The 26,779-nt window shown below is 50.0% G+C and overlaps 9 protein-coding genes across 9 annotated transcripts; 3 read left to right on the top strand and 6 right to left on the bottom strand.

Moving 5' to 3' along the window:
• Positions 1–894: 894 nt before the first annotated feature.
• Positions 895–2,707, top strand: N7496_009370 (sugar porter family MFS transporter; the record flags this gene model as incomplete). The annotated part of the gene is made up of 4 exons (XM_056702284.1): positions 895–997; positions 1,065–1,889; positions 1,949–2,168; positions 2,233–2,707. The coding sequence occupies 4 exons, from the start codon at positions 895–897 to the stop codon at positions 2,705–2,707; spliced, it is 1,623 nt and encodes a 540-aa protein (XP_056551284.1).
• A 396-nt stretch (positions 2,708–3,103) lies between these two features.
• On the bottom strand, positions 3,104–4,273 carry N7496_009369 (KRR1 small subunit processome component; the record flags this gene model as incomplete). The annotated part of the gene is made up of 2 exons (XM_056702283.1): positions 3,104–4,141; positions 4,214–4,273. 2 exons carry the CDS (start codon positions 4,271–4,273, stop codon positions 3,104–3,106), a joined length of 1,098 nt encoding a protein of 365 aa, XP_056551283.1.
• A 2,287-nt stretch (positions 4,274–6,560) lies between these two features.
• On the bottom strand, positions 6,561–7,899 carry N7496_009368 (class I SAM-dependent methyltransferase; the record flags this gene model as incomplete). The annotated part of the gene is made up of 6 exons (XM_056702282.1): positions 6,561–6,742; positions 6,801–7,039; positions 7,133–7,254; positions 7,442–7,507; positions 7,561–7,722; positions 7,780–7,899. Coding segments are annotated over 6 exons (891 nt in total), but the record flags the coding sequence as incomplete, so codon positions are not given.
• A 6,104-nt stretch (positions 7,900–14,003) lies between these two features.
• On the bottom strand, positions 14,004–14,996 carry N7496_009367 (uncharacterized protein; the record flags this gene model as incomplete). Its single annotated transcript, XM_056702281.1, has 3 exons — positions 14,004–14,212; positions 14,298–14,505; positions 14,577–14,996. The coding sequence occupies 3 exons, from the start codon at positions 14,994–14,996 to the stop codon at positions 14,004–14,006; spliced, it is 837 nt and encodes a 278-aa protein (XP_056551281.1).
• Positions 14,997–15,684: 688 nt separating this feature from the next.
• Positions 15,685–18,538, bottom strand: N7496_009366 (gamma-tubulin-complex subunit SPC97; the record flags this gene model as incomplete). Its single annotated transcript, XM_056702280.1, has 4 exons — positions 15,685–15,766; positions 15,822–16,039; positions 16,100–18,081; positions 18,172–18,538. The coding sequence occupies 4 exons, from the start codon at positions 18,536–18,538 to the stop codon at positions 15,685–15,687; spliced, it is 2,649 nt and encodes an 882-aa protein (XP_056551280.1).
• Positions 18,539–18,919: 381 nt separating this feature from the next.
• On the top strand, positions 18,920–19,990 carry pup2 (proteasome core particle subunit alpha 5; the record flags this gene model as incomplete). The annotated part of the gene is made up of 5 exons (XM_056702279.1): positions 18,920–18,944; positions 18,999–19,011; positions 19,082–19,160; positions 19,302–19,645; positions 19,711–19,990. The coding sequence occupies 5 exons, from the start codon at positions 18,920–18,922 to the stop codon at positions 19,988–19,990; spliced, it is 741 nt and encodes a 246-aa protein (XP_056551279.1).
• Positions 19,991–20,807: 817 nt separating this feature from the next.
• N7496_009364 (Zn(II)2Cys6 transcription factor) lies at positions 20,808–23,235 on the top strand (the record flags this gene model as incomplete). The annotated part of the gene is made up of 5 exons (XM_056702278.1): positions 20,808–21,201; positions 21,288–21,586; positions 21,661–21,741; positions 21,812–22,434; positions 22,500–23,235. 5 exons carry the CDS (start codon positions 20,808–20,810, stop codon positions 23,233–23,235), a joined length of 2,133 nt encoding a protein of 710 aa, XP_056551278.1.
• Positions 23,236–23,434: 199 nt separating this feature from the next.
• On the bottom strand, positions 23,435–23,970 carry N7496_009363 (uncharacterized protein; the record flags this gene model as incomplete). The annotated part of the gene is made up of 2 exons (XM_056702277.1): positions 23,435–23,438; positions 23,504–23,970. The coding sequence occupies 2 exons, from the start codon at positions 23,968–23,970 to the stop codon at positions 23,435–23,437; spliced, it is 471 nt and encodes a 156-aa protein (XP_056551277.1).
• A 694-nt stretch (positions 23,971–24,664) lies between these two features.
• N7496_009362 (25S rRNA (adenine645-N1)-methyltransferase) lies at positions 24,665–26,158 on the bottom strand (the record flags this gene model as incomplete). The annotated part of the gene is made up of 1 exon (XM_056702276.1): positions 24,665–26,158. The coding sequence occupies one exon, from the start codon at positions 26,156–26,158 to the stop codon at positions 24,665–24,667; it is 1,494 nt and encodes a 497-aa protein (XP_056551276.1).
• Positions 26,159–26,779: the final 621 nt, after the last annotated feature.

Raw genomic sequence — 26,779 nt, 5'->3', positions numbered from 1 at the left:
AACCCTCTAACCCTTTCAGATCCTCCTCCATAGATGCCATTCCTCCAAGCCCCTGATCGGGAATATACTGTAGACAAGCCGTAGTTTTCTTTTCAGTCGCCGTTGTACAGTCCCAAACGTTACGCCCTTCCTTATATACCTGCCAATCATATGGATTGTATAACCATCAGGTTTCATTGCGGATCCAATCCTGTGCGACATGTTTGCTCGACCAGGTGGGATTTCTGTGGTTAGCCGTCGTAGTACTCGGAAGGCTTCAAGGGCTCGAATTGTTCGAGAAACAGATCTGTGAGAGTCTTGCCATGATGTTGAGGATGCTGTGCAATGAGATTGTTTTATGGAGCGCTATTTCACTTGCTGGATCATATCCGATCATCTGCAACGTGTTGAAAATTGGAAATAGGTCTCGAGACCCGTTATAGTTGTCATGTAGAGAGCGAATGAAGCCACATTTGACTATGTTCTAACAATAAGATAGCTCAGAATCTTTATTATTCATCTGCTAGCAGCGTAATTGTTGTACGAAACGGTTTATGTGAAGGCTCATCTCCGTTATCTGGCTTCCATAGCATATCCAGCCCTGTTTGTCCCACGCTCAAGGTGTGGCAGTAACGAGAGAGCTGCCAGGACTCGGCGTGTCACCGTTGCCTTCCCAAGTGATTTGCACGTTTGACGGCACCTTCCGATTTGGGCTACCACACGCCGTTTGTTTATCTGACTCGCTCCTTCTCCTTCCCCTCCTCTTCTTTTCTTCCTTTTCTCTTCTATCACCACTTCTTCTTTTCTTCCCTCCTCATCCTCTCCCCCTCTCTGCAACCTGCCACCATCGGCTGTTCAACACTTGCTCCAGCTTACGCCACCCTTCACTTAACTTGAAGTGTACTCCCTTTCAACATGGCCAGTCCCCAGCACCTCGTGGGCACTGCCGACCTCAACCTCATTGAGGCTCCAGTCACCTGGCGCGCCTACATGATCTGCGGTTTCGCCAGCTTTGGAGGTTTGTTCAACCAGCATCTCCCAAAGACGTCGAAGATTCCAACACTGACCCTTGTCTCACCTCGCAGGTATCCTTTACGGCTATGACTCCGGTTACATCTCTGGTGTCCTTGGCATGGACTACGTCAAGGAACACTTCGGTCATGCTGTGCCCAAGACTGATGAGACCCCCAGCGGCTTCATCATTGCCAGCTCCCGTAAGTCGCTCATCACTTCGATCCTGTCCGCCGGTACCTTCATCGGTGCTCTGCTTGGTGGCGCTGTCTCTGAGCGTATTGGTCGTCGTCTTACCATCATGCTTTCCTGCTTGATCTTCGCTATCGGTGTTGCCGTCCAGGTCGCTACTGTGACCGTTGGTGGCCTGGTTGGTGGCCGTTTGGTTGCCGGTCTGGGTGTCGGTGGTGTTTCTGCTACTGTCATTCTGTACGTCTCTGAGATTAGCCCTCGCAAGGTCCGTGGCCTGCTCGTGTCTGCGTACCAGTGGGCCATCACCATCGGCTTGCTTGTAGCATCTGGTGTCGATCAAGGCTGCAAAGACTTAGATTCGCGGTCTTCGTATCGAATTCCTATTGGTCTGCAATTCATTTGGGCGGCTATTCTCGCTGCGGGACTCTTCGTTCTTCCCGAGTCGCCTCGCTACTATGTTCGATGTGGCCGTATGGAGGATGCCCTCCGCTCCCTTGAGAGAGTCCGCGGTCAGCCACGCGCCAATCCAGCTGTCCAGGCCGAACTTGCCGAGATCAAGGCCAATTTCGAGTACGAGAAGCAGATTGCCAGTGACTCGTGGGCCGACTGTTTCAAGGGTGGACTTTCTCCTCGTGGCAACATGCGTCGAGTGATTGCCGGAACCTGTCTTCAGATGTTCCAGCAGTGGACTGGCATCAATTTCATCTGTAAGTGCACCCATCGAAAAAGGCAAATGTCGAGTCTTTGTGTCTAACACCTTCACTAGTCTACTACGGTACTACTTTCTTCCAGTCCGTAGGCATGAAGAATGCCTTCCTCATTTCGACCATTATGAACGTTGTCAATGTGGTCACCACTCCAGCCTCTTTCTGGATGATTGAGAAACTTGGTCGTCGCACTCTGCTTCTTTATGGTGCGGCCATCATGTGTGTTTGCGAGTTCCTTGTTGCAATCATCGGCGTTGCCAAGGAGGGAAGTCAAGCTGCGTAAGTCGAACACAGCCTTTGCCATCTATCAAATTACTAATTGGTTGTTTCTTTGGACCTGCAGGAGCACATGCCTCATTGTCTTCACTTGCTTCTACATCGCTGCTTTTGCGACTACCTGGGGTCCCGCGGCTTGGGTTGTTGTCGGTGAGATTTATCCTCTTCCAATTCGAGCCAAGGGCGTTGCTCTTGCCACTGCTTCCAATTGGTTCTGGAACTGTGTGATTGCCGTTATCACCCCATACATGGTCGACGAGAACGAAGGCAATCTGAAGGTCAAGGTCTTCTTCGTCTGGGGCAGTGCCCTCTTCCTGTGCCTGTTGTTCGCCTACTTCTTCATCCCCGAAACCAAGGGCCTCACTCTGGAGCAGGTTGACAAGATGCTGGAGGAGTCGACCCCGGCGACCAGTGCCAAGTGGAAGCCGCACGATACCTTCGCGCACGAGATGGGCATGGTTGACAAGATCGAGCCCACCGTTAGCATGGAGGAGCATCATGCCAAGACCATGGCTGACACTGACCATGTCCGCGTCGTCTAAGGGCGCAAGGATGTTGTCGTGTAACGATGTTTTCGTTTACGCCATTTTCACTGGTGTCTGTCTGCGCCTTCACCATTAAGGTGATCATGGACGAAATCCAGTCAGTATCGATATTTTCTCTCCAGTCGGAGCCAAGCCGATGGAGTGCTGTTCTGGGCGTGATTAGTTCTTGATCTTACAGATTTAGCTAATAGCCATAATGGAATAGTCACTACCCTATTATCACCTGTCGTGGCAAAGTTAAGTAAATGCTTGGTATTGGTCATTTTACAGTAAACAGGCCTTTTTTGAAGGCACAGGAAAAGGAAGGAAAGGTAAACGTAAAAAAGAGAAACGCCAGACCCATGCTCTGCCAGAAGCGCCGAAATCCAAACAACGTAAAAACCGGCGAGTATATTACTCCTCGTCGGAAGACACCTCCTTGGACTTGCTCTTCTTCTTTTTCTTCTTCTCTTTGCGCTCGGCAGCATCCTCTCCGTCGGCCTCGGCCTCGCGCTTGCGCTTGCTCTTTTCCTTCTTCTCCTTCTTCTCCTTCTTCTTTTTCTTCTCGTCCAGATCGGCGGGGGTCTGCTCCTCGGGCGCAATGAAATCCTTCTCCCGCTCGCGCATCTTCTCCTCGCGCTTGACGCGCTGGCGCTCGATAACCTCCTCCTTGTGGGCGCGGTCCTTGGCCTCCTTGGACAGGAAGTATTCGCCGGACTCGATCTGCAAGTCGACCTTGCTCTTCTCGGGGGCGGGCGGGAAGGGAGTGTACACCTTCTTCTCCTTGTCGGTGACCTTGAAGGGAACACGGCGCTTGGAGAGGGTGCGCTTCTTGAAGTTGGGCAGGAAACGATCCCACGATTCCGTAGCAAGTGTCGGGTCCTTGGCCAGCTCGCGCTTGATCATCAACTCCTTGATGTGATAGATCGGGTGGATGTTCGCCATGCAGTCGTCAATGATGCGTCGCACCTCCTTCAGACCCTTGAAGGGACCCATGACCGAGACCGTGTTACCCTGCACCAGGATGTATGTGCTGGTCAGGAGTTCCAGCGCCTTGAGGGTGGAGCCGTTGGGACCGAGGATACGCTGTCGGCGCTTCACGAACCGCTCCTTGTTCTGCACCTGGTTGCGGATCTTAATGATATCGCAAGCCACATCGTCCTGCAAGATCTTCAGGGCCTGGGTGACGGGAACACTTCGTGCGAGCAACTTGATCAGATCGCGGGCCTTCAGGATCGCGGCTGGGTCGAAGGTCTTGCGGGTTGTCTTGACGGTCATGCTTCCCTCTACCAAATCGAGTGTGCAGGCAATTCCCATCTTCTCCAGCGATCGGGTGACACCGGGCCATGCTTCCTTCAGGTATTGCTCACGGTATTTGGGGAAGAGGGTCATGAACGAGGACTCCTCGACGAAGTTTCCACCGGCATTGTGTTCGGGTTTGAATTCTTCGATCTGAATTGCGCAAAGCTCAAGTTAGCGATGGACAGGGAGATTTTTCTGGAAAAAGTGAAGAGTGTAGCATACCTTCCACTTGTCGATATCGTCCGTATCCCACGGCTTGTCTTTCTTGTAGGTGGACGGCATTTTGGGCAGGTGTTCGGCGTATTTGTTGGAGATGGACCGCAGCTCAATGAAAATCCGCGCCAACTTTTTTTTCTCCCCGCCTGCCGCCTTTCCTAATCTGGAAAATGTGTGCCTTACTTTCCAGGCATCACTATCTTTTTAGTCGCCCGTCGGATCGGGCGCTTGAATCGGTATCTTTGTTCTCTGTAATGCAGATAGAACTGTGACACTCACACAATGATTTGATCATTACCATTGTTTCAATAGACTGTTCAGTCAGTCTCCATGATTCAGTCGAACAATTGAACTTTCGTAAGATCCATTTTTCGTGAGAAAATCCTACTTCTCGTGGTTCATGACATGCTTTATGATTGATCAACGGAAGCATTCCCAACAATGGTCAGCATTAAAGAAGTTGCACCCTATTTAAAGTTCAATTCTAAGACGGATAGTTTTGAGCACAAGTACGGAGTATTCCGTAAGTAGAACTGCTATGCGATTAGGCCCCTTATACCTGGTCCCTCGCTCGCCCTCCTGAGCCCCTGGACGGGACGGACCCATCGCATTCGGGACCCAGGAATATTCTCGGGTAGGTCTAGGCCCAGTAAACGCCAGCTTCTACCGTGCGGTGGAAGCACTGGGTGAACTGAAATCCAGGCCTAACAGGCATTGACCCAGTTCGAGCACCATCGAGGTTATCCCATGTTTTGTCTGCCACGCGGATATCGGGCCTCTTTGTCCACGTCTCAATCTGGCTGGGGCGCCAAGTGCATTCCAGCGTGAACTCTAATAGGACACTTGACTTCGGGTCTTTGGAATGGGGATGTTTCTCCTGACTCGCGGGGAAAGTCAATGGCCCTGGTCGGGCCCCAAAATCGCTCTCCTCGCAATCCCGAGAAGCTGGGCGATTAGTCCGTCGCACCTGGCGATGAGTGTTTAGTGTCTGCTTTGTAATTGCGTATCGAGATCCTCATCTCGAGTTCTTGGGCGAGTTGTAATCTCCCAGTGAGTATTTGCTGTTCCAAAGTTAGTTTAGATTAGGCACGATATGGTAATGTCTAAGAGTGAGTTCCTACCATGAACACTCTGCATCTTAGACTTGGAATGAAAGTGCAGTCAGTAATTCAGAGAGAGGAAGGTACTGTCAATCCATAGCATGGACCGTCAAAGCTGGGCTTTCTTGGGAGTATTCGTTGACAGCTTCTCGGGCTCCTTGGGCAGCCACCGACAGGGATCAGAGGAGGAGTACTGTAGTTCCGGCGAGGAACATACCAACGGGGGATCTGATCTCATATGTAGGGCACTTTTGCTCCTGGACGACTGAAAAATGGACTGGGAGGACTTAAGGTTCCCCCGGTGCCTCCTTCCCGACAATCTGGGTCTGGACCCCTCTCTTTCTTTCCTCGCTCGCTTAGCCCAATCTTTCGATCCGTCGTGGGAACCCAGTTTGTCTGTTCTTGCTGCTTTTTCCGTATCTCTGGAGTGCGATGAGGCATGAAACATGGGTGAATTGGAGGGGGAGAGACCTCAGGCACATCTGGTAAGGTCGAGTTAAGGTACCGCGGGAGGCTTATTTCGACGACCATCTCCCCCGTCCACTACAGAGCTTCCCCCAGACAACCTGTTTCATTCGCTGTCTGCTCCAACCTGCAAGGCTATCTTGTGTAGCTTGCCCTGACAGTCTTAGCGTGGTTTCCAGATCCGATCTGCTTTGTGATCGATCCTTCCGATCCACACGGGGCCACGATCCGATCGATCTATCACCCGTGGCGTTCTTAACTGGAGCACACCACAGGACCACAACTGTCCCCTGAATCAAGTTATACCTGGATACATCAGCCTGCTCCATCAGCCTGCTTCTTGTGGCGCTCTCGGTGCAACATGAAGGATCTAGCACACATCAAACTCTAGAGTTCAAACTGTTCTCTCAAAGAGGTCCCAGTTGAACGGCTAGCGTTGCCTCGGAACCGAGACGCAGTACGGATCATCCGAAAAGGTACAGATATGATAAGAAATGTTTCTCTGACTAACCGGTTTTGGCTAATGCGATATGGCTATGCGACAGAAATGCGAAAGAAACATTGAAGCACAAGTCGATGGGTGTCTAAAAATGTGAAGGGCCATGGCGGATGGCCATTCACGAAGGAACCAATGTGTGTTCACTATACTGTGGTGGATTCCTTCGGCCTTGCAGAGTCCTCTAGGGAATATATTGGTTGACACTTCTCACTTATCTTGGCTTGCGCCCAATGCAAACGTATCTGTGCAAGTTAGTCACTGTCGCGGGGTCATTTTGTTGGGGCCATTCCTACAGTGGGAAGTATGCCTTCAGCGAGTGATTCCTGGCCTCATCCCGCGCTTGCTCCACCAATCTGTCAAAGCTTTCTGTCGACATGTGCAAACGCTGGGTGAGAGGGTATAATGCCAACGACCGCAGGAGTTGTTGGATATTTCCACTGTTATATCGGCCGATATCCCGCATCCTGGGATCTATATCGGCGTCAGCATTGATGTCCAAATCTCGATCAGCAATTCACCAAGAATTTACCACTTGACCATGCCGACAGAGGGAGAGGGATCATCTTCGTGTCAACCTCCACCAACCCTGCTTCATCGAAAAAGTTGCGTAGCCTGGATCCGATTCGAAGGTCTTTCCGGTCCTCTAATGCACGCATGTATTGAGTGCTCCATCTTCGCAAAGCATGTTGATCAGTGATGGAACCGTTGTCCGATTGCACATTGAAGTATATTTCAGTCATTTGGACCCATCCTCCTGGTCTCAGCACCCTTCGGAGTGGACGTTAGCCACTGGAACTGGGAATTCCTTCCTAAGGGGGTATGCTATTGGCGTGATCGGGGTTTTTGGGGAAACTCTCGCACCTGACGATGTCGCGGATGTATGATGGCCATCGTGAACGGTGAATACCGGTCGCAAGGAGTCGAGAATGAACGAGGTCGAAGTGGTTTGCTGGGAATGTGAACCGTCGGTTCAAGTCATCGACCTACAGAGTGCTATGTTAGCGACCGCTCGTCCAGCAACACGCGTCTCGGTGCCAGCGGCAATTTCGGCGACGGGCCTCATCGAAGAGATGATGGTGATGAAAAGCGTGACCTGCGTCGGGCGTTGGTCATACCCCTCTCAACGTGTTGTTGGAGAGTTTGAAAGGAGGAAAGAGATGGTTTACTCACCTGGAGCCACAAATTATTAGGCACATCGTCTGGGCTCATGTGCGGGGCAATATCTACGCCAATGACCTTGACCAACAACTGTTAGAAAACCATTGAATTTGGACAGGATGGCATCTCACCTCGCAACTCGGATGCTGCTCAGCAACCTCTATCGCCCACGATGCGGCCCCATGGCCACAGTCCAGTACCCGTCGCAGCCGATGAATGGGTGGGAAGATCAGTCGGTCATCAAAAATCCTTTGAAAAACTCGTTGCTGGTGGTCGAGACGCTGCGCCTCCTCCTAGTTTGGTCTGTGAGCAGTTATCTGAAATGATGAAGAGACTGGCTCTTCCCCTACCTCATCGATTGGGACGAAATATATGCGGTTGTCAATCGAGTATTTCTGGTACTCGCGGCCATGGACGATGACAGTATCGAGGAACTCCCGGTCTAGCTCTACCGTTTGCGAATCCGGGTTCCTTGAAGAGCAAAAAACGCCTAGTTAGCGATTTTGTACCTTTCCATGGTGAACAGCAAAAGGGATTAACATCTCAGTACATCATGGTCGCCTTGGCCCCTGTTTCAAATGTGGTGGACGAAAAAGGTAATCTCAGCTGGTATATCGGAATGCCTTTGGCCCGTTTTTTTTTGCAAAAGGCGGGGCTAAATTCTCCGGCTTAAGGGGTGTACATCAACTTATAGTACCAGACGGAGGGGAGGAGAAAATTCAAGTGGTTCAATTTTCATGGAAGCGATCGGGTGCTGTTAGAGGAAGGGAACAGGATTCTCGGCGGCAACAGCACTGTTTCGGATCTATGGCGGCTCGAGGACCATTCACTCTTCGTGGGCGCTCGTCAAGGGCTTGTATGAGGGACCCCGTTATACCAGGTGCGTACTAAACTGTACCCCAAAGGCTGGGCTGGGCAAGCCGGATCCGCCCCAGTTCGACCACACCAGGGTGACCAAACTCTTTGAAACAATGCTTTTCTTCAGATGTCAGGTACTTCTGTCGTATCACAGGATAGACTGAATACCAGGGCCTGTTCCTCGTGAATGGGTCCCTATCATGCACCGAAGAACGGATGGATACGATCAACACGGCCTTCTAGTCTCCTCCGAAACGGCCCTGTCTGTGGTCCCGAGCAATCTCGCCAATAGGGTCGGATCTTAACCTTGACGGGGGTGAACCATTACTCAGTTGGGACATGCATGAAGAATCTCCTTTTCCGCTACGACAAAGGGGGTTGTAATGTACATCCAACCAAGGATGTTAAGAGGGAAGCAAGAGCGGGTCGGTTCAGTAACCGAAGAATGGTTCACGAACACAATGGCAGCACGCCAAAATACCAAGTATCAGGATAGACTCGTTCCCGCTCTGTTGCTTAAGGCCAGTCTAGCAAACCTTGACTCCAGGCGGCGTTGCCATGAGCTAATGCACAGTTCGGGCTGTCGCATATGACCTACTACTTATGGCCCCCCGGGGTCCCAGAGCGCCCGACAGGGTGGATCGAGCGAAATTCAGCCTTTCCTTCCTGTGCCGCTACCTGTGGCTGCGATGACGTCCAGCGGCTGAAGCGCGAGTCTATGGAAAATCAAATCAATTCCGTTGATTCCATTCGCCTTCCATACAACGTGGATGCGTTGTACTACCATGGTTGATGCTCTAATCACCAAAAAAAGCGCCCATGAGTAAGACCATGACAGCCAAGAAGACGATGGAGACACTCATGAAAATCCACAAAGCCGAAACCCCATCAAAGAGTCACATGGACACAGGGAAATACTACAATTACTCCTAATATTCCATGGTACCTCTGCCTGGTCGGAGTCGCCGAGCCAGATTATTGGGCGAAACGAACAAGTTACAACACAAGGTGGACGGAGGCGTGGAACCAAAAAAAAAAAAAAGGGGAAAAGAAAAGGGAAGATTAGATATCCAGCAGAGTGACAATTGGAATTTAACCCGACCCTTGCGGCGACTCAAACCCCAGCCAAAAAAAAAGCCCTGCATTGCAGAATTCCAAGGGCGCGGAAATGGATCTTCGCCAGCTCCCGCTGTCAGTCAGCCGAAAAAAGCAGCAATTGGACCAGCGCCCCGGTGACAGATTTCCAATGCCATCATCGCACACGTCGGAGTGACTCCATCCCGCCCGGCCGCCAATATGCATCCAGTAATTCGGTGCCAAGGTGGCTTGTTCAGCTGGGTCCTGAGAGTCTGCTGGCCACGATGGCAGACTTGATCCCCCTCCAACCACAGCCGAGTGGGGTTGGATGGCCCTCAGACCCGGTCCACGATCAGCAGCATCCTCGTTGGGCTCCGTTCCCTCGGGACTCGGGATTCTCTGGTGGACTTGGTGTTATTTCACCTATTATTGAATCCTCTTCCTTTCGCCCTCTTCACCGCTTGTCTTGCGGGGCCTCTGGGGAGGACTCAGAATAGAATCAATACGGGATGGGCTAACTCGTTACTTTTGCAGATGTGCTACAGGGATACCTATCCAAATTGTGTCCTTCCGATCTGAGCAAGACAAAAGTACCCTCATAGATCATGCTTCCACGGAGTTCTTTTGGGATCATAGGACTAGTTATACTAAGAACACCATGGGAAAAAAAAGAGATGGCCCTGCTGAAACTCACACTAAGGACTGAGCGGAAAATGATTCCATACGAAATTCTTGCTGGCCGTCTTGAAAGTGTGGCTTGTGGATTGTGGATTCTTTTGCCTTCCTTCTGGGGTGGGCGGGTGTCCACCTCTACCCAGTCCCTCGGGAATTTACAAAACTCACGTTGTACTTTTCAGATGAGCTGATCAATTATCGTTTTCGCCTGTGTCCATGCGTGGCCTCTAGGGGATCAATGCACGAATAGATCCGGGCAATTCTCCGGATCCCCCAAACAATAAATGAAACAACACCTTGAAACCATCTCGGCGGAAAGACGAAGAAGGCCTTCGCCATGAATAACCGCCTAGTGGAAAAGACAGCCGTGATAGGAGTCAAAATTGTCAAGTATTACATCTAACGTTGCAACAGTAGATAGTCTTCCGTCTTTATGGAGAAAAATGATGATCTGGCCCTAGCCATGGGGCTTAAGGTTCAAAATGCTTCAAAGTCGTTACAACGTATAGTGTCTGTCATGTCAACGTAAAAAAGGGCCCCTAGCCCCCACGACTTGGCAAATCATGCCCTGTGGCCCTGTGGTGCGCTTTTTCGGGTCATACTAGCTGGATGCCTTGCAGTCGTAACCCATGTTCATGCACCATGGACCCAAAGAGGGACCGCGCCGCGTTCCCGAAGAACGAGCATCCAATGCACCGGGTCTCGCGGCGTACGACAGGGGGGGAAGAGGCAATCTCGCTGTTTTAGTCTCGTCTCGAGTATGTACCCTATACTTCGGACATGTCCATGCATGAAATGCAAGTAAGGATGTACTCTTAGTCCGTACAGTACCGAGGGGTTGAACAACCGTTGGTAAGGGAAATCCCAGAGCCATGGTTCAATTCTCGGGAAGACAGGCCTTTTTATCGGGGAGCGAGGGGGCGGCTGGGCCCGTTAGTGTCGTCGGCGCACGGTCTTTGGGACTATGCCAAAATGCGGATTAGCATGGGAGTAACTATTTACCAAGTAAGCAAGTGAGTTTTTTACTAACGATGAGCCTATGAGTGGCCCCATGGTGGTATTGATTATAGACTCTCTCGGATTCATTTATTAATGATGTCTATATGTGATTTCTTTCCTGGTGGTGGTCAAACAGGAGTAGTAAGTATCAGGAAATGATATCCTAGGGTAGCCACAAACAAGCCAAATGGCTCTTTAAGGAGGGAGAGCCACGGCTACAGATGGTTAGAGTCTAATGATCCGTTAACGCGAAAGATTTGGAATAATAACTCGGTCTCTATCTTAGCCTTCAGCCGCTAATAAGTAATCAAACCTATGCGTATGTTCGCCCTAGTAGACCACAGACTTCGGTGATTTCCTCAACCCAAAGTCCTGGGAATTAAGCAGGGGCAGAAACCGGAACGAACGAGACGATCGGCCCGTACAAACCTCCGCCAGCACTCAATAATCAACACATCGTCTCAACTTAAGAGACTCGCCCATTCAGCCACCATCTGGTCGTTTGCCTTGGCCTTTGCCTTTTCATTGCCCCCATCTAGCGACTCGGCCATGGCCCCTCAAGCGCTTCAAACTATAGAATTAACTCATTAGCGCCACTGATGGGCGAACTACCGGTATCAAGAAGAAGAAAAGCATGTTACAAGTTACATGATAATCAGAAAAACAAAAAATGAATAGCAAAATCTACTACCAGATAGGGAAAAAAAAAGAATAAAAAGGCCAAATGTATTTAGCGTACCATTCTGTCGGGTCGCCAGCCCCAAGCCCACTCACTTCCTTGCAAATCCGCTTTTAGCAGTTACTTCCCTCTCCGGACGGAGGGATGCCCCTCATCATTAAATGAATAATTCGTTCTCGGTAATATCGCCTGCGATAGAGCGCGGTCTGGTAGTCGAACTGATTTGTCAAGCATGAAGTGAGGCTGTCGCACTCTTGGTACATACTTATAACTAGCTATTCCGATGGTGGTTTTTCTCCCCTTGGTCGTGGTTACCTCACCAATTATGAATTCTGGAGGTTTACCCTAAGTACTATACATAATCTTAAGTTTAGCAATGGTGGATATCATTACGAAGGCTTTGTTAAAAAAGAAATTAGCCCGGCGGTCCGTGAGAGGCTGTTGTGTTACTTCGGCTGGGGCTAGACATGCCTTCCTCGTGTGGCTGGGATAAGGGTATTGGAGTTTGTATACATCAGGAAGTTGGTCGTAATTTGAGCTGATCGCACACGGAATAATTTTCTTGTCTTTCTTTGTATCTATCACTGATGGCTGGGAATACGAGTCGCGCGAGCTTGTTCTGTTAGAAACGATCCATTCCTGCGGGGGTTCCAGCCTTTTAAATATAGATCGAGCAATAGTTATACCTAGGCTCAAAGAAGCATTTACTTCTCAAACTGGATCCCGCTAAAGATATTCAATTCAGTGCTGGGCACTGCATTGGATAAATAACCCGCGTTATTGGCTTCAGGTTACTTAAGGGTGCTGACCTCAAGTTTTAAGCCTATAGCCAGCCACGTCTCTACTATTTCATTAGAAGGCAATGGGAACCCAAGCGCTTGGTCGAAATACTAGGTAATAGTCTATGGAATCTTCTCCCAGAGAGCCGCAGCGATTGAGTTGAACTAGTAGCATTACATCTTGATATTGAGATATATCTCAGTTGAAGGTCATATACAAGGTGACTTGACCTGAAAAACTGAGACCTCCAAAACAATTCGCCGTTTTATGCCCCCTTTGGTGGGAAAGAGCAGGAATTTATATAGCTCATTTCCATCAATTACGACACAACTCGGTATCTAGATAGGCCTTGAACACCTTCACGTCAACTTAGACATAGGCTTGATAGTGAATATATCTAATAATAATAGTTTTATCCAGAGTATATAAGCGGGAAACTTCTAATTACATCTAGTAGTCCTCCTGCGGGCCTAGTCCGATCATTCCACAAAGCCATTGCTATCGACATTTCTGGAAACTACTTGATCCCAACTTGATGCAAAATTCCAAGAAAATACATTGACTTAGCGGTGAGAATGTGCCATGTTGCATCCTATTTGCAATCTCCGGAGCCTCTCCAGAAATACAGCATTCCATTGCTTCAATCCTGACCTCCTCCATTAAACGAGTCCTTTCGAATATCAAAATCCACCATCCTACTAATACACCGTCTTTAGTTAAAGTTCATCATGTGACGCAGGCAAGGACCACTTCGTATATTGCTAGCGGGCAATTTCCGCAATCACTGTGGAGAGCCTCTCAAAAACCCTCAGCAAGTATACCCACACGCAGTAATAGGTTTAACACTGGTTAAGTCGAAAAAATCTTTCAGATAGGTAGCTTTAAGAATTGTGACTGTGTGATCTGTCGTTGCGTTTATAAGAGTGATTATCAATGGGAAGAGTTTATGCCTCATTTTTGGCATGACAAGATAGCTTGGAGTATTACAAGGCTTGGATATGCTCGACAGCTTGTGCCCATTTTGAATACAGATATTTATATACGGTGCAACTATCCCTGCTACTCGGGAGCATTTCGAACAATGGGCGACTAGGTCATGCGAGCAAGAAGAGAACGTTACTTACCAAAGACCAAAAACTGGCAGAGTGCAGACGGTACATAAGTTTTACTGCATAGCTAGCCAGGAGGGGTTGGAGCCTGTCGTTCTTCATGGTTCAGAAATAAAGGTAGTACATGGAAACTGGAGGTGGTGAAGGTAACAGGGTATCCTCCCAAGACAAAGTCCTTCTCACAAGTCAAGGACAGGGAGAAGCTAGATAGATTATCATGGCTGAATTGCCATGAATCTCCAAAAAATTATACATTTTAATAATCTCAAAACGTCGCATTCATCGAGCGGGGGGTATAAAATAAGCCGAGAAAGAAGACACCGCCAGAGCAAAGAACCAACACCATATCCCCGCGGAGACAGATATATACAGATTTTTTATATCAAAAAATCCCAGCTTACCGAACGTCCTCCCGTCCCGTCATAAACTTGACAGCGGCTGAAATAATCTCCATCACAATCTCGATTTCGGCATCGTTGCGCGGCGCATAGATCAGGAGATATTCAGAGGGAATGTCGGGTATAGTACCCAGACTGAGGAATGTCATGGCGGATGTACCGGAGAAAGCATGGCGCTGACCCCAGCCTGCATCAATGACTTTCTTGCCTGGTCAAGGTTAGTGGATGAGAAATAGAATAGGTGCTGCTAATAAAGCGTGGCGTGGTATAAGGGCCGTAGCTTTGCGACTTACAATCTGCCGGTGCCAAAACCACGTGAAGCGAGTAATCACTTCCACTGTGTATATGCGTAATTTCACCCTGCATCGTCGTCGCCAGATCCGTGATGGGGAGGTGATCGGCCAAGAACAGCGCATCTGCATGTCCTTCAAGATTGGACTGCTGGAATTTGACTAGATGGTGATTGCGCAAACCGAACGAGGTAAATTTTGAGTCGAATTTCTGCAAAGGGAGCCCAAGTTAGTATTCGCCGTGTTCCCATCGTCACGCGACACAGTCTCATCTAGACGAACCTCCATAACATCCTCGTCGGGAATCTGCGTCAACTGTCGCTGCGGCACAACATGTGGTCCAATCTCGGGTCTCCCCTCCTCCTTCCTCGATTCCAACCGTTCACTCGATAGTGTCAAATACCCCTCGTCACCCCTCCCATGACCCTCGGCCGCATCAATCCGGCGCAAATAGATCTCCGTGCTAAACATCTCGCTCCCAAACGGCTGAAACAGCGCGCGCACCGTCATCCACCCCAGCAAGTTATTCGGGACCCCGCCGGGACCATAGCTCTTGAAGATGCGGTAGTCGCGATACGCGGCAGGTAGGAGAATTGCGCTGCCTATTACGGCGGCCGTGCCGAGGGCGAGGTTTAGTCGTTCTTGTTGGGAGTGGGGGAGGCGGATGTGTCGTAGCGCGTTTGTGAGGGTTTCGAGTGACATTCTCGTGGATTTTGTCTGGGATGGGGGGGACCAGGGTCCTAGGGGGTTGAGAGGTGAAAGGGGAATTTGAGAGTCAAGTCAGGTTCATCAGATGGGGAAGTTAAATAAAAAAAAGAAGGCTCTCGGGGCCGACGGGGCTGAGGTGAGCGTCCAAGCTTCTGTTCCCCTCGGAAGAAACCCGCTAGTCTCTCCCGATTGGATCTTGGACATTCTACATTCTACAAGTATTTTTTTTCTGTAGACTTTGTGAAGCTCTTCTTGAATTCTCTGGTATCTTCACACGCAGACTGTGCACAACTATCTATACTTCATACAAAATCATTTCGGGACAGCGTTCTGCCCGCATCCAGCTTGAAGCTTCTCTCTATCTTATCGCTTCTCGATGTCTCTCCGAGATCCACCGTTGGCCCCACTCCAACAGAAAGTCCGATGGTGTGATGCTTGTGTGATGTGACGAGACCCTGGAATTCCTCGCGCAATCGTCGCAGTCGCTTAAGAGACTGTGTGCACTCCTTCCGTTTCGGAGATGAAGTCTTCTTCAGGGGTTGACTAGTATTTTGATCGGGAAAAGAACTTGGGCGTGCCAGGCTGATGATATTTGGCCCCTCCAGGAAGTGGATCAGCCCCATGGGGTGGCTGTGATGTCTGAGATGTCTGACACAATTGAGACAATGGCCATTGTCATTCTTCAGTCTTCTTTGCTGATGGAGCTAAGAGAGTGTGCTAATTTCAACAACACCACACTTTCAGTTGCGGCAAAGTAATTGAGACTAATTTCATGTTAGCATATTGTGCATTGTATACGAATGTAGGAAAACCACCAACCTGTCCATCAGAATCCGCAAATGGCGGTTGAAATGATCCTCATACCGCTTGAGAGTCTCTTCAAGCTTCACAATTCGGGATGGATCATAGGGGCGAGCGTCCAGTCCTCCAGCTTTGTCCCCTGCCAAATCAGGATCTGCTGAACTCAGAGCCCGCGAAAGCGACGAGGCTGTCCATTGGCCAAACATAGTACAACAAGTAATGAGCTTGGAATGGATCTGAGAAGGCGCGGGAGTCAGCATTGCTCTTGTTCAACACCTGGAGCTAATTCAATATACCTTCAATAACTTAGCCTGAGTCAGCATGCATTCCTTCAGGCAAGTATCTAAAAAGTCCACATGGTCCTGCATCAGCTCATCAACAGTCCGGTTGACTTGTTTTGACCCATTCACGGTCACCTCGGACCCATTGGCATCGGCGCCATTCACACGGTCCATCAATGCCACCCAGTTAGGTTCAATAACCTCCGCGGTACAGAAATACAACAGATGTTGAACAAATATAAGCATCTTGGCCCGCAAGTTCCATGCGCGTCGCTTCCACAGTTCAAGTCTTCGATCTGACGGCTTGTGTCGCCAACTGGCCACCTTGTTCTGATCTGCCCATGACGTGACTAGCAATGTCTCCACGTGTCGCAAGGACAGCAGATGGCGGAAGATTAATTGGTATCGCAGCACAGTCTTACGACTGATGACGAGGGAAAGTGGGAATGGCACCGAATAATCCAGCTCCAGTCCACTGAACCCAGTAATGCTGTTGTCGTCGTCGGTGCTCTGCGCAGAAGTCGCCTGCTTTTCAAATGCGGCTTCCGGATGGTCCTGATCAATGCCCGAGACACTGACCACTTGCATCAACCATTTTGTAAGGCCAACCTTGTTCATCCGAACCTTGACATCCTCCTTGAATGGATCCTGTGCAGCAATGCTGCCAGGCTGACGGAGTACAAGATCCAACAGTGACTGAAGCTTGCCCTCATTGACAACATTCACATTCTTGCGCAACTCAGATGCACCTAGTTCAAGGAAGTAGGAGAAGAAGTCGGATCGATCGAGGAAGAAGTAGTGCTTGAGCGAGCGGAATCGGGTTGTGAGAGAGTTTTTCGTGAGAAGTAGGTTCAAAAGAGAGGCGTTGGCGTAGGTATAAGCAGCATTGACGTTTTCCAGGAAACGCGGATCATCAAGCGTTTTGGGAACATCTTTGACAGCTTTGCTGACATCAACGCCACCACATTCTCGTACCACGTTAAGGTATTTGCCGGCTAGAAGAACTCTATCCTTGACACCCTCGAGCTGTGGGGGAACCTCATCGTCGCGAATTGTATAGCGCTTTTCCCAGTATTCATCCGTGTAGTCTTCCTCGAGCTTTTCCCGCTTGATCCACTTTTGCTCCTTGACGAGGAACTCTGCGTGGGGGTCTCTGATGCCACCGTGGTGTAACCATTCGTTCAACATGTTCATGTATGGTCGACTGGCGTCACGCAATAGAGTCTGAATAAGTGTCTTGGTCGTCGGGTCGCCCGAAAAGGTCGCAAGGCGCTCCGTTAGGAGTCTTAAGACATTGCCTCCTTTACAAACCTTCCTGCTGGAGCCCGGTACAAGATCGCCTCCTTCCTTGAGTTGTTCAAGAATATTATCAACGTCGTCAAAGTCGTCGATCGTTTCGTCAAGTTCATCTGAATCCAAAAGTCCGTTGCGTCGCAGGAGCTCTTGACCTATCGAATACAACTGAGTAAAACATTGACTGGTTGGCATCGTATGGAGGTGAAGTTGATGCAGGGTAAAGGAAGGGTTGTTCAGTTGTTGTCCTTCCAGCTGAGCGATAAGGATCAAGTAGTCCTTGAGGATCTTCCGAATGGATGCGCAGAGTGCATGGCATACGGCTCCATACTCGGCACGACTCTGGACTTCCACAAACGCCTCCATAGCGCTGTAATGCGTTGCCATCTTGAGCATAGACTGGGTGAGGTCGCGCAATGTCGGGTCTAAGCCTCCCGCCAGTTGGAATACGGGACCCGTCAAGCGGTCCTTTTCAACAGAGGGGTCATAGGTACTGTGGTAATGGATGTACTGGCCCTCGAAGCCCATAAACACGAACAAAAGGTCTTCCAAAATGGCAGCTTCCTGAGCATCGGGTGAAAGCTCTCGAAATGGTCGGGGAGCGAGCGATTGAGGAGCGGTCGACGCCAACGGAGGAACAGATACACGACAGGCGAGAGGAGCAGTCGAATGAGGAATCAGGGAGGCATGGGGATCCCATGGTGCTGTAGACCAGAGTAGTAAGTTAGTACACGGCAGTATCAAAACACGGACAGAATGCGCCATTAATGCGCATATTGGCGTTGGACACGAACCAGCAGGCGCATCCTGTTCCCTCCTATTCCCAACCGGGCTCATCCCATCGGCCGTCTTTGTCTTCTTGGTCCTTGACTTGTCCCATTCTCCGCGATTAGAAGCGCTGGACTCCTTGATAGGGTTCCTCCGCACCGCCTTTTCCCTTGTTGTGATCACAGTCCGCTCCGTACGTTTTTCGGTCATGTTTTTCTGATCTCGGGGCAATCTCTGCTTCTGACTCGATGTGCTTGTCCGTAAAGAATCCATGTTGTCTGGCTGCTGCGGCGATGCGGCGCCGCGACTGGGCCTATCGGCATCGACGCGATTGGAGACGACGCGGGGTCGCGGAGCGCTCATATAGCTAGCGCGGCGGTCATTGACGGACATAATCCCTGGTATAGCGGGGCAATGTCATGTAGCGCAGACGGAGGTGTCTGATATTGAGAAGTCGTGTTTCATAGAAAAAAGAACATCTACCGGAACGAGGCGCAATCGGAGTGTATCTAAACAAACCGTCAGAAACTCCACCCGTGCCTTTGGGCAGCATGGCAAGTGGCTGCCTCACCGCCTGAGGCCACCACGGCCAGGCACTCACGCAACTTGCGTAACTGAGAGCTTCCCGCCTTGAGAGCTCCCTATCCTCATCCTCCTGTCTCCGGTTCTATCCAGCTCCTCCGCCTCATCACCCCGGTCCTATACTTTCTTTCTAAGATCATTCTTTTCACCTTCTGAATCTCCAAGTTACCGCCTTGTTTCGGACCGCCCAACATGTTCATTGCTCGATCGGAATATGGTAAGCTCCCGTCACGTCTCACTACACGGCGGCATTGCTAACAGCTGCGGATAGACCGTGGAATCAAGTACGCATCCTCATCTTTAACGTGTTAGGCCCAAATTCAAGCGGTCTTGCTCACGATCATACTCCGATAGCACCTTCTCCCCGGAAGGTCGTCTGTTCCAGGTCGAATACTCTCTCGAAGCTATCAAGCTAGGCTCCACAGCGATCGGTGTATGTTCTGCCCTCTCCACGAAACCCCCGGGCAATCTATCACAATGGCCAGATGGAGAATTGTGGTCCAAACCGGGTTTCGCAACCTCCGTCCCGCGGCGAATGAATCCCAGGGCCCGCTCATCTAACATTGGATTATAGGTTGCTACATCGGAGGGTGTCATCCTCGGTGTCGAGAAGCGCGTCACATCTACCCTTCTGGAAGCGTCATCCGTCGAGAAGATCGTTGAAATTGATCAGCACATCGGTTGCGCCATGTCTGGCCTGCAAGCCGATGCCCGCAACTTGGTCGAGCACGCCCGTGTCGAATGCCAGAACCATGCCTTCCACTACGCCGAGCCCCTGCGCGTTGAGAGTACCACACAGGCTATTTGTGATTTGGCTCTCCGATTCGGAGAGAGCGGTGATGACGAGGAGAGCGTTATGAGCAGACCGTTTGGTGTTGCGTTGCTAATTGCCGGTTATGACGAGGATGGACCCCAGCTGTACGTGACATGTCTTCCAGGAGTTGCGTGATATGAGTTAAACTAACGTCTACCTCTTAATCTAGATATCACGCCGAGCCCTCAGGTACTTTCTACCGTTACGATGCCAAGGCTATTGGGTCCGGAAGCGAAGGCGCGCAGGCCGAGCTGCAGAACGAATACCACCGCTCCTTGACGCTGGCCGAGGCCGAGACGCTCGTTCTGAAGACACTGAAGCAGGTTATGGAGGAGAAACTGGATGCCAAGAATGTGCAGCTGGCTAGCGTGACGAAGGAGAAGGGCTTCCGCATCTACAATGACGAGGAGATGGGCCGTGCTGTGGCACAGCTGGGTGGGAACCAATGAAAGACTCGCTGATATGGCGGTAGACGATACAACCTTTCAGGGATAGGGAATCTTAATCTTTTCATCAAAAGCAAGGTACCCTGAAATATAAACCTCACGATTTTGTTCATCTTCTTGTCTATGGGCATACTACGCCTTCTATGATTCCAATCTGGGATATAGTACCAATCAGTATGTGGCAATCCCCCGAGACAGGTCCCAAGCCCGTTATATGGTTCCTTGCCTGAGATGAGGTGGCCGTAATGGATATCCATTCATAGGTAGGTTGGGCGTGAATCTATCGAAATAACCTGTTAATTTCTTCAATATGTTTGGAATTCCTAGCTTATAGCAGGACCCACTGACTTCCCTGGCATGTCTGAAATGATCGCCGCCTCTACCATGCAGCTTCGACATTCCCTCGTTATACTGGACAACATATACACATCTCATTCTTTGTTAGCAGCGCGTCTTCCATAATGATTGGCCAACCACGGAAGACCTAAGCGGATGTGCCGGGTGGAAAGGATAGTTAAACGAATAGAAGTCACCCCGACCGAATTATGAATACCACTTGGCATATGTTTATCCGAGGAAGAGTTGCACTAAACCTAAACGTTCGGTCCGGTTAATTCGGCTTCATGGTCTAGTGTGCGGGGTAGCCATGGGGATCATAACACTTGCAATTGGCGCGTCGAAAATCCGGGGCGAGAATGGGGCTGTCTCTGGGGATGGGAGAATAAGCTATCGACTACTGACAACAGATTTCCACAATTCTCTCTTACCTTCACTCGATCATTATTTGTAAGACACGTGGATACCAGCTTCGCTTCGCTCAATGGACATACGCGCGACGAGAAGACTAAATGGACAACCATCTCGGGCGCGGATCGCATGCCTCCACTGTCGATCACGTAAAGTGAGATGTACCCTTGCCATCAAAGGACCTCCATGTACGAACTGTCATTTGGATGGGCTGGAATGTGTTACTCGTCCCAAGCTTCGCAAGAAACTGCGAGGGTCGATTCATACTTCCCTGGCGGAGGAGGTCATTCCATCAACACCGTTACGAGAGATTGAACCACAACGGTATGAAGCTTGCGAGGTCGCAGAGGTCCAAGATGAGGCCCAGCGAATCTGTGATCTCAATGGTATGAACATTTTCGGACACCGAAGCACAGCCTCTGGCAGCCATGAAGCTCTTATTGAAGCCGCCCTCAGCGTGAACTCTTGTATGTGTCCCCGGAATCGCCTATCTCACTAGCAGATTGGGACTATGTGCAATGGTCCTGAGCTCATATCTAACATGTCACACTAGACTATGATCGCCCTGTACCCAATCGTGATGTCTCTTTCTCCTACTATCCCTATTTACGAGCGCCCAATCTCCAGCGCATACAACCAGCCGATCGATCCTTCCTGGAATCCCAGAAAAGTTTACACGTCCCTTCCGAGTCGATGATTGACGCCGTAATGTCGCGCTACTTCCTATACGTCCATCCATGTTTACCAGTCATAAATGAGGCGGAGTTCTGGCAGATGCTCAACCAAGAAGCGACGGGAAAGTTGTCTTTCTCACTACTCGTGTTTCAAGCAATGATGTTTGCTGCTTGCAGTGTATGTTCTCATATCCAAGTCATCGAATTACTTCGCTGTCGTTGGTCTGTTTGGGACTGAGGTTTTATCATCAGTATATCTCGTTGGACGATGCGAAGAAATGGGGTGCCGAGTCGATTTTGGAGATGCGCAATTCATTTTATCGCCGTGCCAAGGTATGGTTACGTTGAAATTGCCAGGTATGCGGCTCTTGGTTGCTGAATGATAGGCTAATTCGAGGGCAAGCTTCTTTACGATTTCGGCGTCGAGGATGATCACCTGTGCATCGCTCAAGCCTTGACCCTACTGACGTACCAAAGCTCGGCAACTGACCACCTGAGTAACAGCACTTGGCTTGGACTTGCTATTCAGCATGCTCATCTTGTAAACGCTCATCTCTACCATCGCTGTCCCACCGGAGCTAGATACAAGAGATCTGATCTTAAGCGTTTATGGTGGTGTCTTATCATCCGTGACAGGATCATCTCTCTAGGCATGCGAAGGCCGCTCCAGATTCTCCCAGCACATTTTGACGTCATGTCAAGAGATCCATTGCTAACGGAGGATTTATCTGATGAGATCAAAACGTCTCGCGTCTACGACCCTGAGACGAAAGAAACGCTTTGCAAGATTATGACTAGCTTGTGTCGACTTGCTGCCTCAATGACAAGTCTCATAATGACTCTTTATCCTCTGGATCCATTTCCAGATTGTCAGGGAATCCAGTCTACTGAAATAGCTTCAATCGATGACATTCAGTCACGAATTCAGTATTGGGCAGCTGCACACATGCTACGGCCGTCCTCCGAAGATTCTGACAGCCATTCGTCCGTTGCTTTCTTCAAGCAGCTAACAGCCTTGTACTTTGAGTAAGACCTCGGACTTTCTTTTGCGGTGTCTAGTTTAACCAGCTACTCACGCTATCATGGAACAGATCCGCTCGCTTGGCGCTCTATCAGTATATTTCCTTCCGAATACATCGAAATCAGCGGCCAGACGATTGGCCAGACCTAATGGATGCAGTCACAGCCATCCACGACGTGGTGAAACGTTTCGTGGTCGACGGCACAGCTAGTCATCTACCAATCAGCGCCGTTGCATACACAGCCCTACCACAGATGGTGCTGAACTTGAACCTTCGACTTTCCAGTGACACGACGACTCGTCGACGCCAAGAGAATGTTATGAGTATCTATATGGAATTAAATCGACAATATGTCTTGCGTTACGACGTCTCACACGTCAGCACCTGGGTGAACCGAATCGTCCGGCTTTTCGAATTATCTCTATCGCCCATCAAACCACAACTGGCCGACCTCACTCGACGGCAGAGGTTGTTCCCCGGGAAGGATTGCTTGTATTTACTTGAAATCGAGCCTGAGTTGTATTTCAAGATTTCTGGAATGATGGATGAATCGATGGCGACTGGTCAGTTGGCTTTTGAGTATTCGGGATCACAGTTGGGGTTTCCCTCCACGGACGTATCTTTGTCACTTTTGCGCAAAGAATATTCGGACTCTCATATGACAAATTCTCCGCAGTATCTTCAGTCCGGACAGATCTTGCCTCTTGATGAAGATACCATGGATGGGGAAGATCAGGAATCGTATACGGTGGATCTCACTTCGATTGAGCTTCTTTCACGGGGATTAGGGCTATTTGGAGAATAGGGAGGATAGTAGCAAATTACGAGTTCGTGCGAGATATGTAGTTAAGTGAACAATAATCAGCATTCATTTGATCAGCTAAATCGGTCTTCTCCTTGCTATCTGCTATTCCTACTCTAATTTGTCGTAAACATGATGTGCGTCCGTCGATTAAGACCTGCCAATCTGCCACCAAGCTACTTCCGGCCAATAGCTTTAGTAGTTACCTAGAAGTCATATTGTCAGCAAAATCTCAAAATTATCTAATTAGGAAGGAGACGGAGACACTCACCAAGGTACTTCCAACACACCCTCCGAAATCCTCAAAGCCCATATTATACGCGCCACAGGAACATATTTAGTCGGACCAAGCTCCAGCCGAAGCCGTTGTGACGATGTCACCAAAATCCCATCCAAAATATCATACGCTCTCTCGAGCTGTTGGGCAAAGAGAGGTCGGAGCGATACAGCTATCTCAGTCCGCTCTTGTCCAATAAGCATACCCCGGAAGATATCTTCGACCTGCCAGATTCGATGTTGAAGAATGTCCTGGCGAACCATACACTTGTTCGCTGGGATCTCAGCTGCCTTTTTGAAGACGGTTTCGTCTAGCTCGATTAGGTCTGCGAGGAGAAAATCTAATTCATCGGTAAACACTTCTCGATTCTCCACGTCTCGGAGGCTCTGGGCGAGTAATTGGCAGCCTGCCATGACGTGGGCTGAGGCTTGCCAGAATTGTTCAATCTCGGTGATAGCCATTATTGTAAGTTTGGATGGTCGTTTCCCGTATTAGTCGTTAGAATAATGGGGATGGCTTGGCGTTGAGATCGAGATGGTAGTGACTTTGTTGATGATAAGTTGGTGAGTCGGTGCTTTTATAGTCAATGATTTGAAGGGAAGTTCAATCTCCGAGAAGCTTTGGCAATCTGATATGCTTCCTGGTGAAAGTGCTGGTGACAATATCTTTGTTTAGATATCGTTGTTTTCGAGCAAGTGTTCGGCTCCCGTGAGACGATGCTTTGTTCCGGCTTCAAAGGTGGAAAGGGAAATATGGGAGCAAATCCAGTATTTGAGAAATAAACCCAAGTTGTAGACTTTTATCGAATTGTTGGGCGTGGTGTCGTTTGAGAGAATAGATGTTTCTTTCTTTGGTCTGGTTTTCTGAGCTAGTGGTCTGGTCTACAAGTTCCAGCCGTGCTAGGAGAAGATATCAAGGACATTAGACCCGATATCCGAGATGGTACTGTATTATGCCTCATTGGGAGCTACTAATCTATTTTGGGCCTCACATGGTGGCGACGGTATACCGAACACCATCCGCGCTCGATTTGGAAAGAAAAGGTTATCCCGAGGAAACTGATGTTGATATGCGGTCATTTTGTTTTGCCTATTCTAACCATGTAGAGACATAGTCCATAACTCCATATAGTACACCACCATTGCAATAATAAGACTACCGAATCTTATACACGCAAGGCTTCAGCACTTGGGCTTCCTGCTCAGAGTTCATGCCACTGTCAGCCGCCGGCTTGCGGTCTACGAACCGCTTCTTTCCACCAGGAGCCGTTGCACTCAATCCAGTAGCATGCTTGCCCTTGATTGGGGCGCCGCCCTGCTTCACAAACTCCATCTTGACAAACATCTTATTGGACTTGTCCACCGACTCCGGGCGCAACACGAAGCCACGAGTACGGAAGACCTCGACAAATGCCGAGATATCCGTCTCGTCATCATCGGCAGGAGGACGGGCATCTTCAGCAAAGATGTCCGCCTCGTCGATATCAGAGTCGTCATCCTTCTTGCTCTTCTTCTGCTTCTTCTGCTGAGTCTTGCTGAGCGGTTTCTGTGCGCCGATCATGGACTTCTTGCGGGTGACTTTGCCAAAGCGACTCTTCACTTCACTAACCCAGCACTCGCCCTTTCCGTCGCCGCGGAGCACGCGCCATGCCTCCTCAACGAAGGAGACCCAGTTGGTACCCATCAGACTGAGACAGAAGATGGCCACATCCATGGAACCGTCCTCCACGGGAAGTTTAGAGATGTCGGCCTTGGTGATGAGAGGGTCGGGGGACTGAAGGTCATAGCTGTTCAGCTTCAGGTTGAGCTTCTTGGCAGATGGTGTCAGGTTGCGAGCAAGTGCGGCGTCACCACAGCCCAGATCGGCAATGCTGCAGACTCCATTGGGTCTACGGGGCAGAGGCAGAGCCTTGTTAGGGAGAGGCTTGCCTCTTTTGGGCACAGGCACAGCCCCACGACGACGGACGGCCTGGATATAGCCATCGACGGGGTTAGAGGGCCATGATTCCTTGACCTGGCGGGAGAAACCAGCGTGGTACTCGTCGAACAACTCGGGATTCGCGTTGAACAGCTCGACGGCTTTGGAGGAGTCGGTGGTGTACAGAGTTTCGTTCAGGTGGCGGAATCGAGAGGAAATCAGCTTCTGGCGCATAGCCTGCTGGAGAGGGGTAAGGGTTGCGTTTGTCGTTGGCGGGGCCGCAAGGGCGCTCGCCGCAGAGGTGGTCGATTGAGCAGGTGCGGCACCGTCTGCCTTGTCCTCTTGGGTATCGTTGTCCTTGTTCTTCTTGTTCTTCCTCTGCTTCTTCTTCTTGCCCTGACCCTCCTCTTGAACAGAATCAGCGGCGACCTTGTTCACCTCCTCTTTGTCGGTCTTGGGAGAAGCAGCAGCCGCAGCAGCCGCAGCAGCAGATGCCTGCTTTTCCTGCTTCTTTTTCTTCCAGGGCTTTTCAGATTCGCCCTCGATGTGCTTGCGGTACATCTCGTTGACATTGCCAGAGGTGACATGATCACGCTTGCGCTTCTTGTCCTTGTTCTTGCCATTGGGCGTTGCGCCATCGTTGGTCGGCTGGGACTCGGTTTGGGCTTGCGCTGGTTGAGACTGCTGCTTGAGCGCAGAGCTCTCCAGCGACCATCCTGGAACGGCGAACATGATGGGTGGTCGGTGAAGCTTCAAAGGCTTCTTCTTTTTGCTTTGCCTGTTGACCACCGACTGCTATGCGGGGAGGAATCGTTGGAAGCGTGGCGTTGTGCAGCGATAGTCAAAAGCTCCGTCCAAAAAAAAAAGTTATCCGCAAAATTTCCAATCTCCGCATTGTTACCGCTGGTAATTTTAGTCTAATCGTTACGAGTATTTACCACTTTATTGCCTTATATTCCAGGCATCCAGCCCTAACGTGGTCGGTAAGCGAGTGGGCCATGTAAGCGAGCGGGCCACCTAACCGCTTTTTCGCGTCCTACCACGTTCATCTATCTTCTATCCACCACCATGCCTCCAATTCGCGCCGGGTTAAGCCAGGATGCTATGCAACAAGAGGGCCGCATCTTATTAGCTGTACAAGCTATAAACAACAAGGAAATCGGCTCTATTCGGAAGGCTGCAGACCAGTTTCAAGTTCCCCGGAATACGCTCACGCGTCGACTACGCGGTACTACAAACCGTGCTGAATCTCGCGCAAATTCTCATAAATTAACAGAGATCGAAGAGGAACTACTTCAGCAGCGGATACTATCGCTAGATCGACGTGGAGCAGCCCCTACACAAGCTCATGTA

The sequence above is a fragment of the Penicillium cataractarum genome, assembly GCF_028827025.1.
Source record: "Penicillium cataractarum strain IBT 29864 chromosome Unknown utg000008l, whole genome shotgun sequence".
Taxonomy (NCBI): domain Eukaryota; kingdom Fungi; phylum Ascomycota; class Eurotiomycetes; order Eurotiales; family Aspergillaceae; genus Penicillium; species Penicillium cataractarum.
This window is presented reverse-complemented; position numbering and strand designations above follow the sequence as displayed.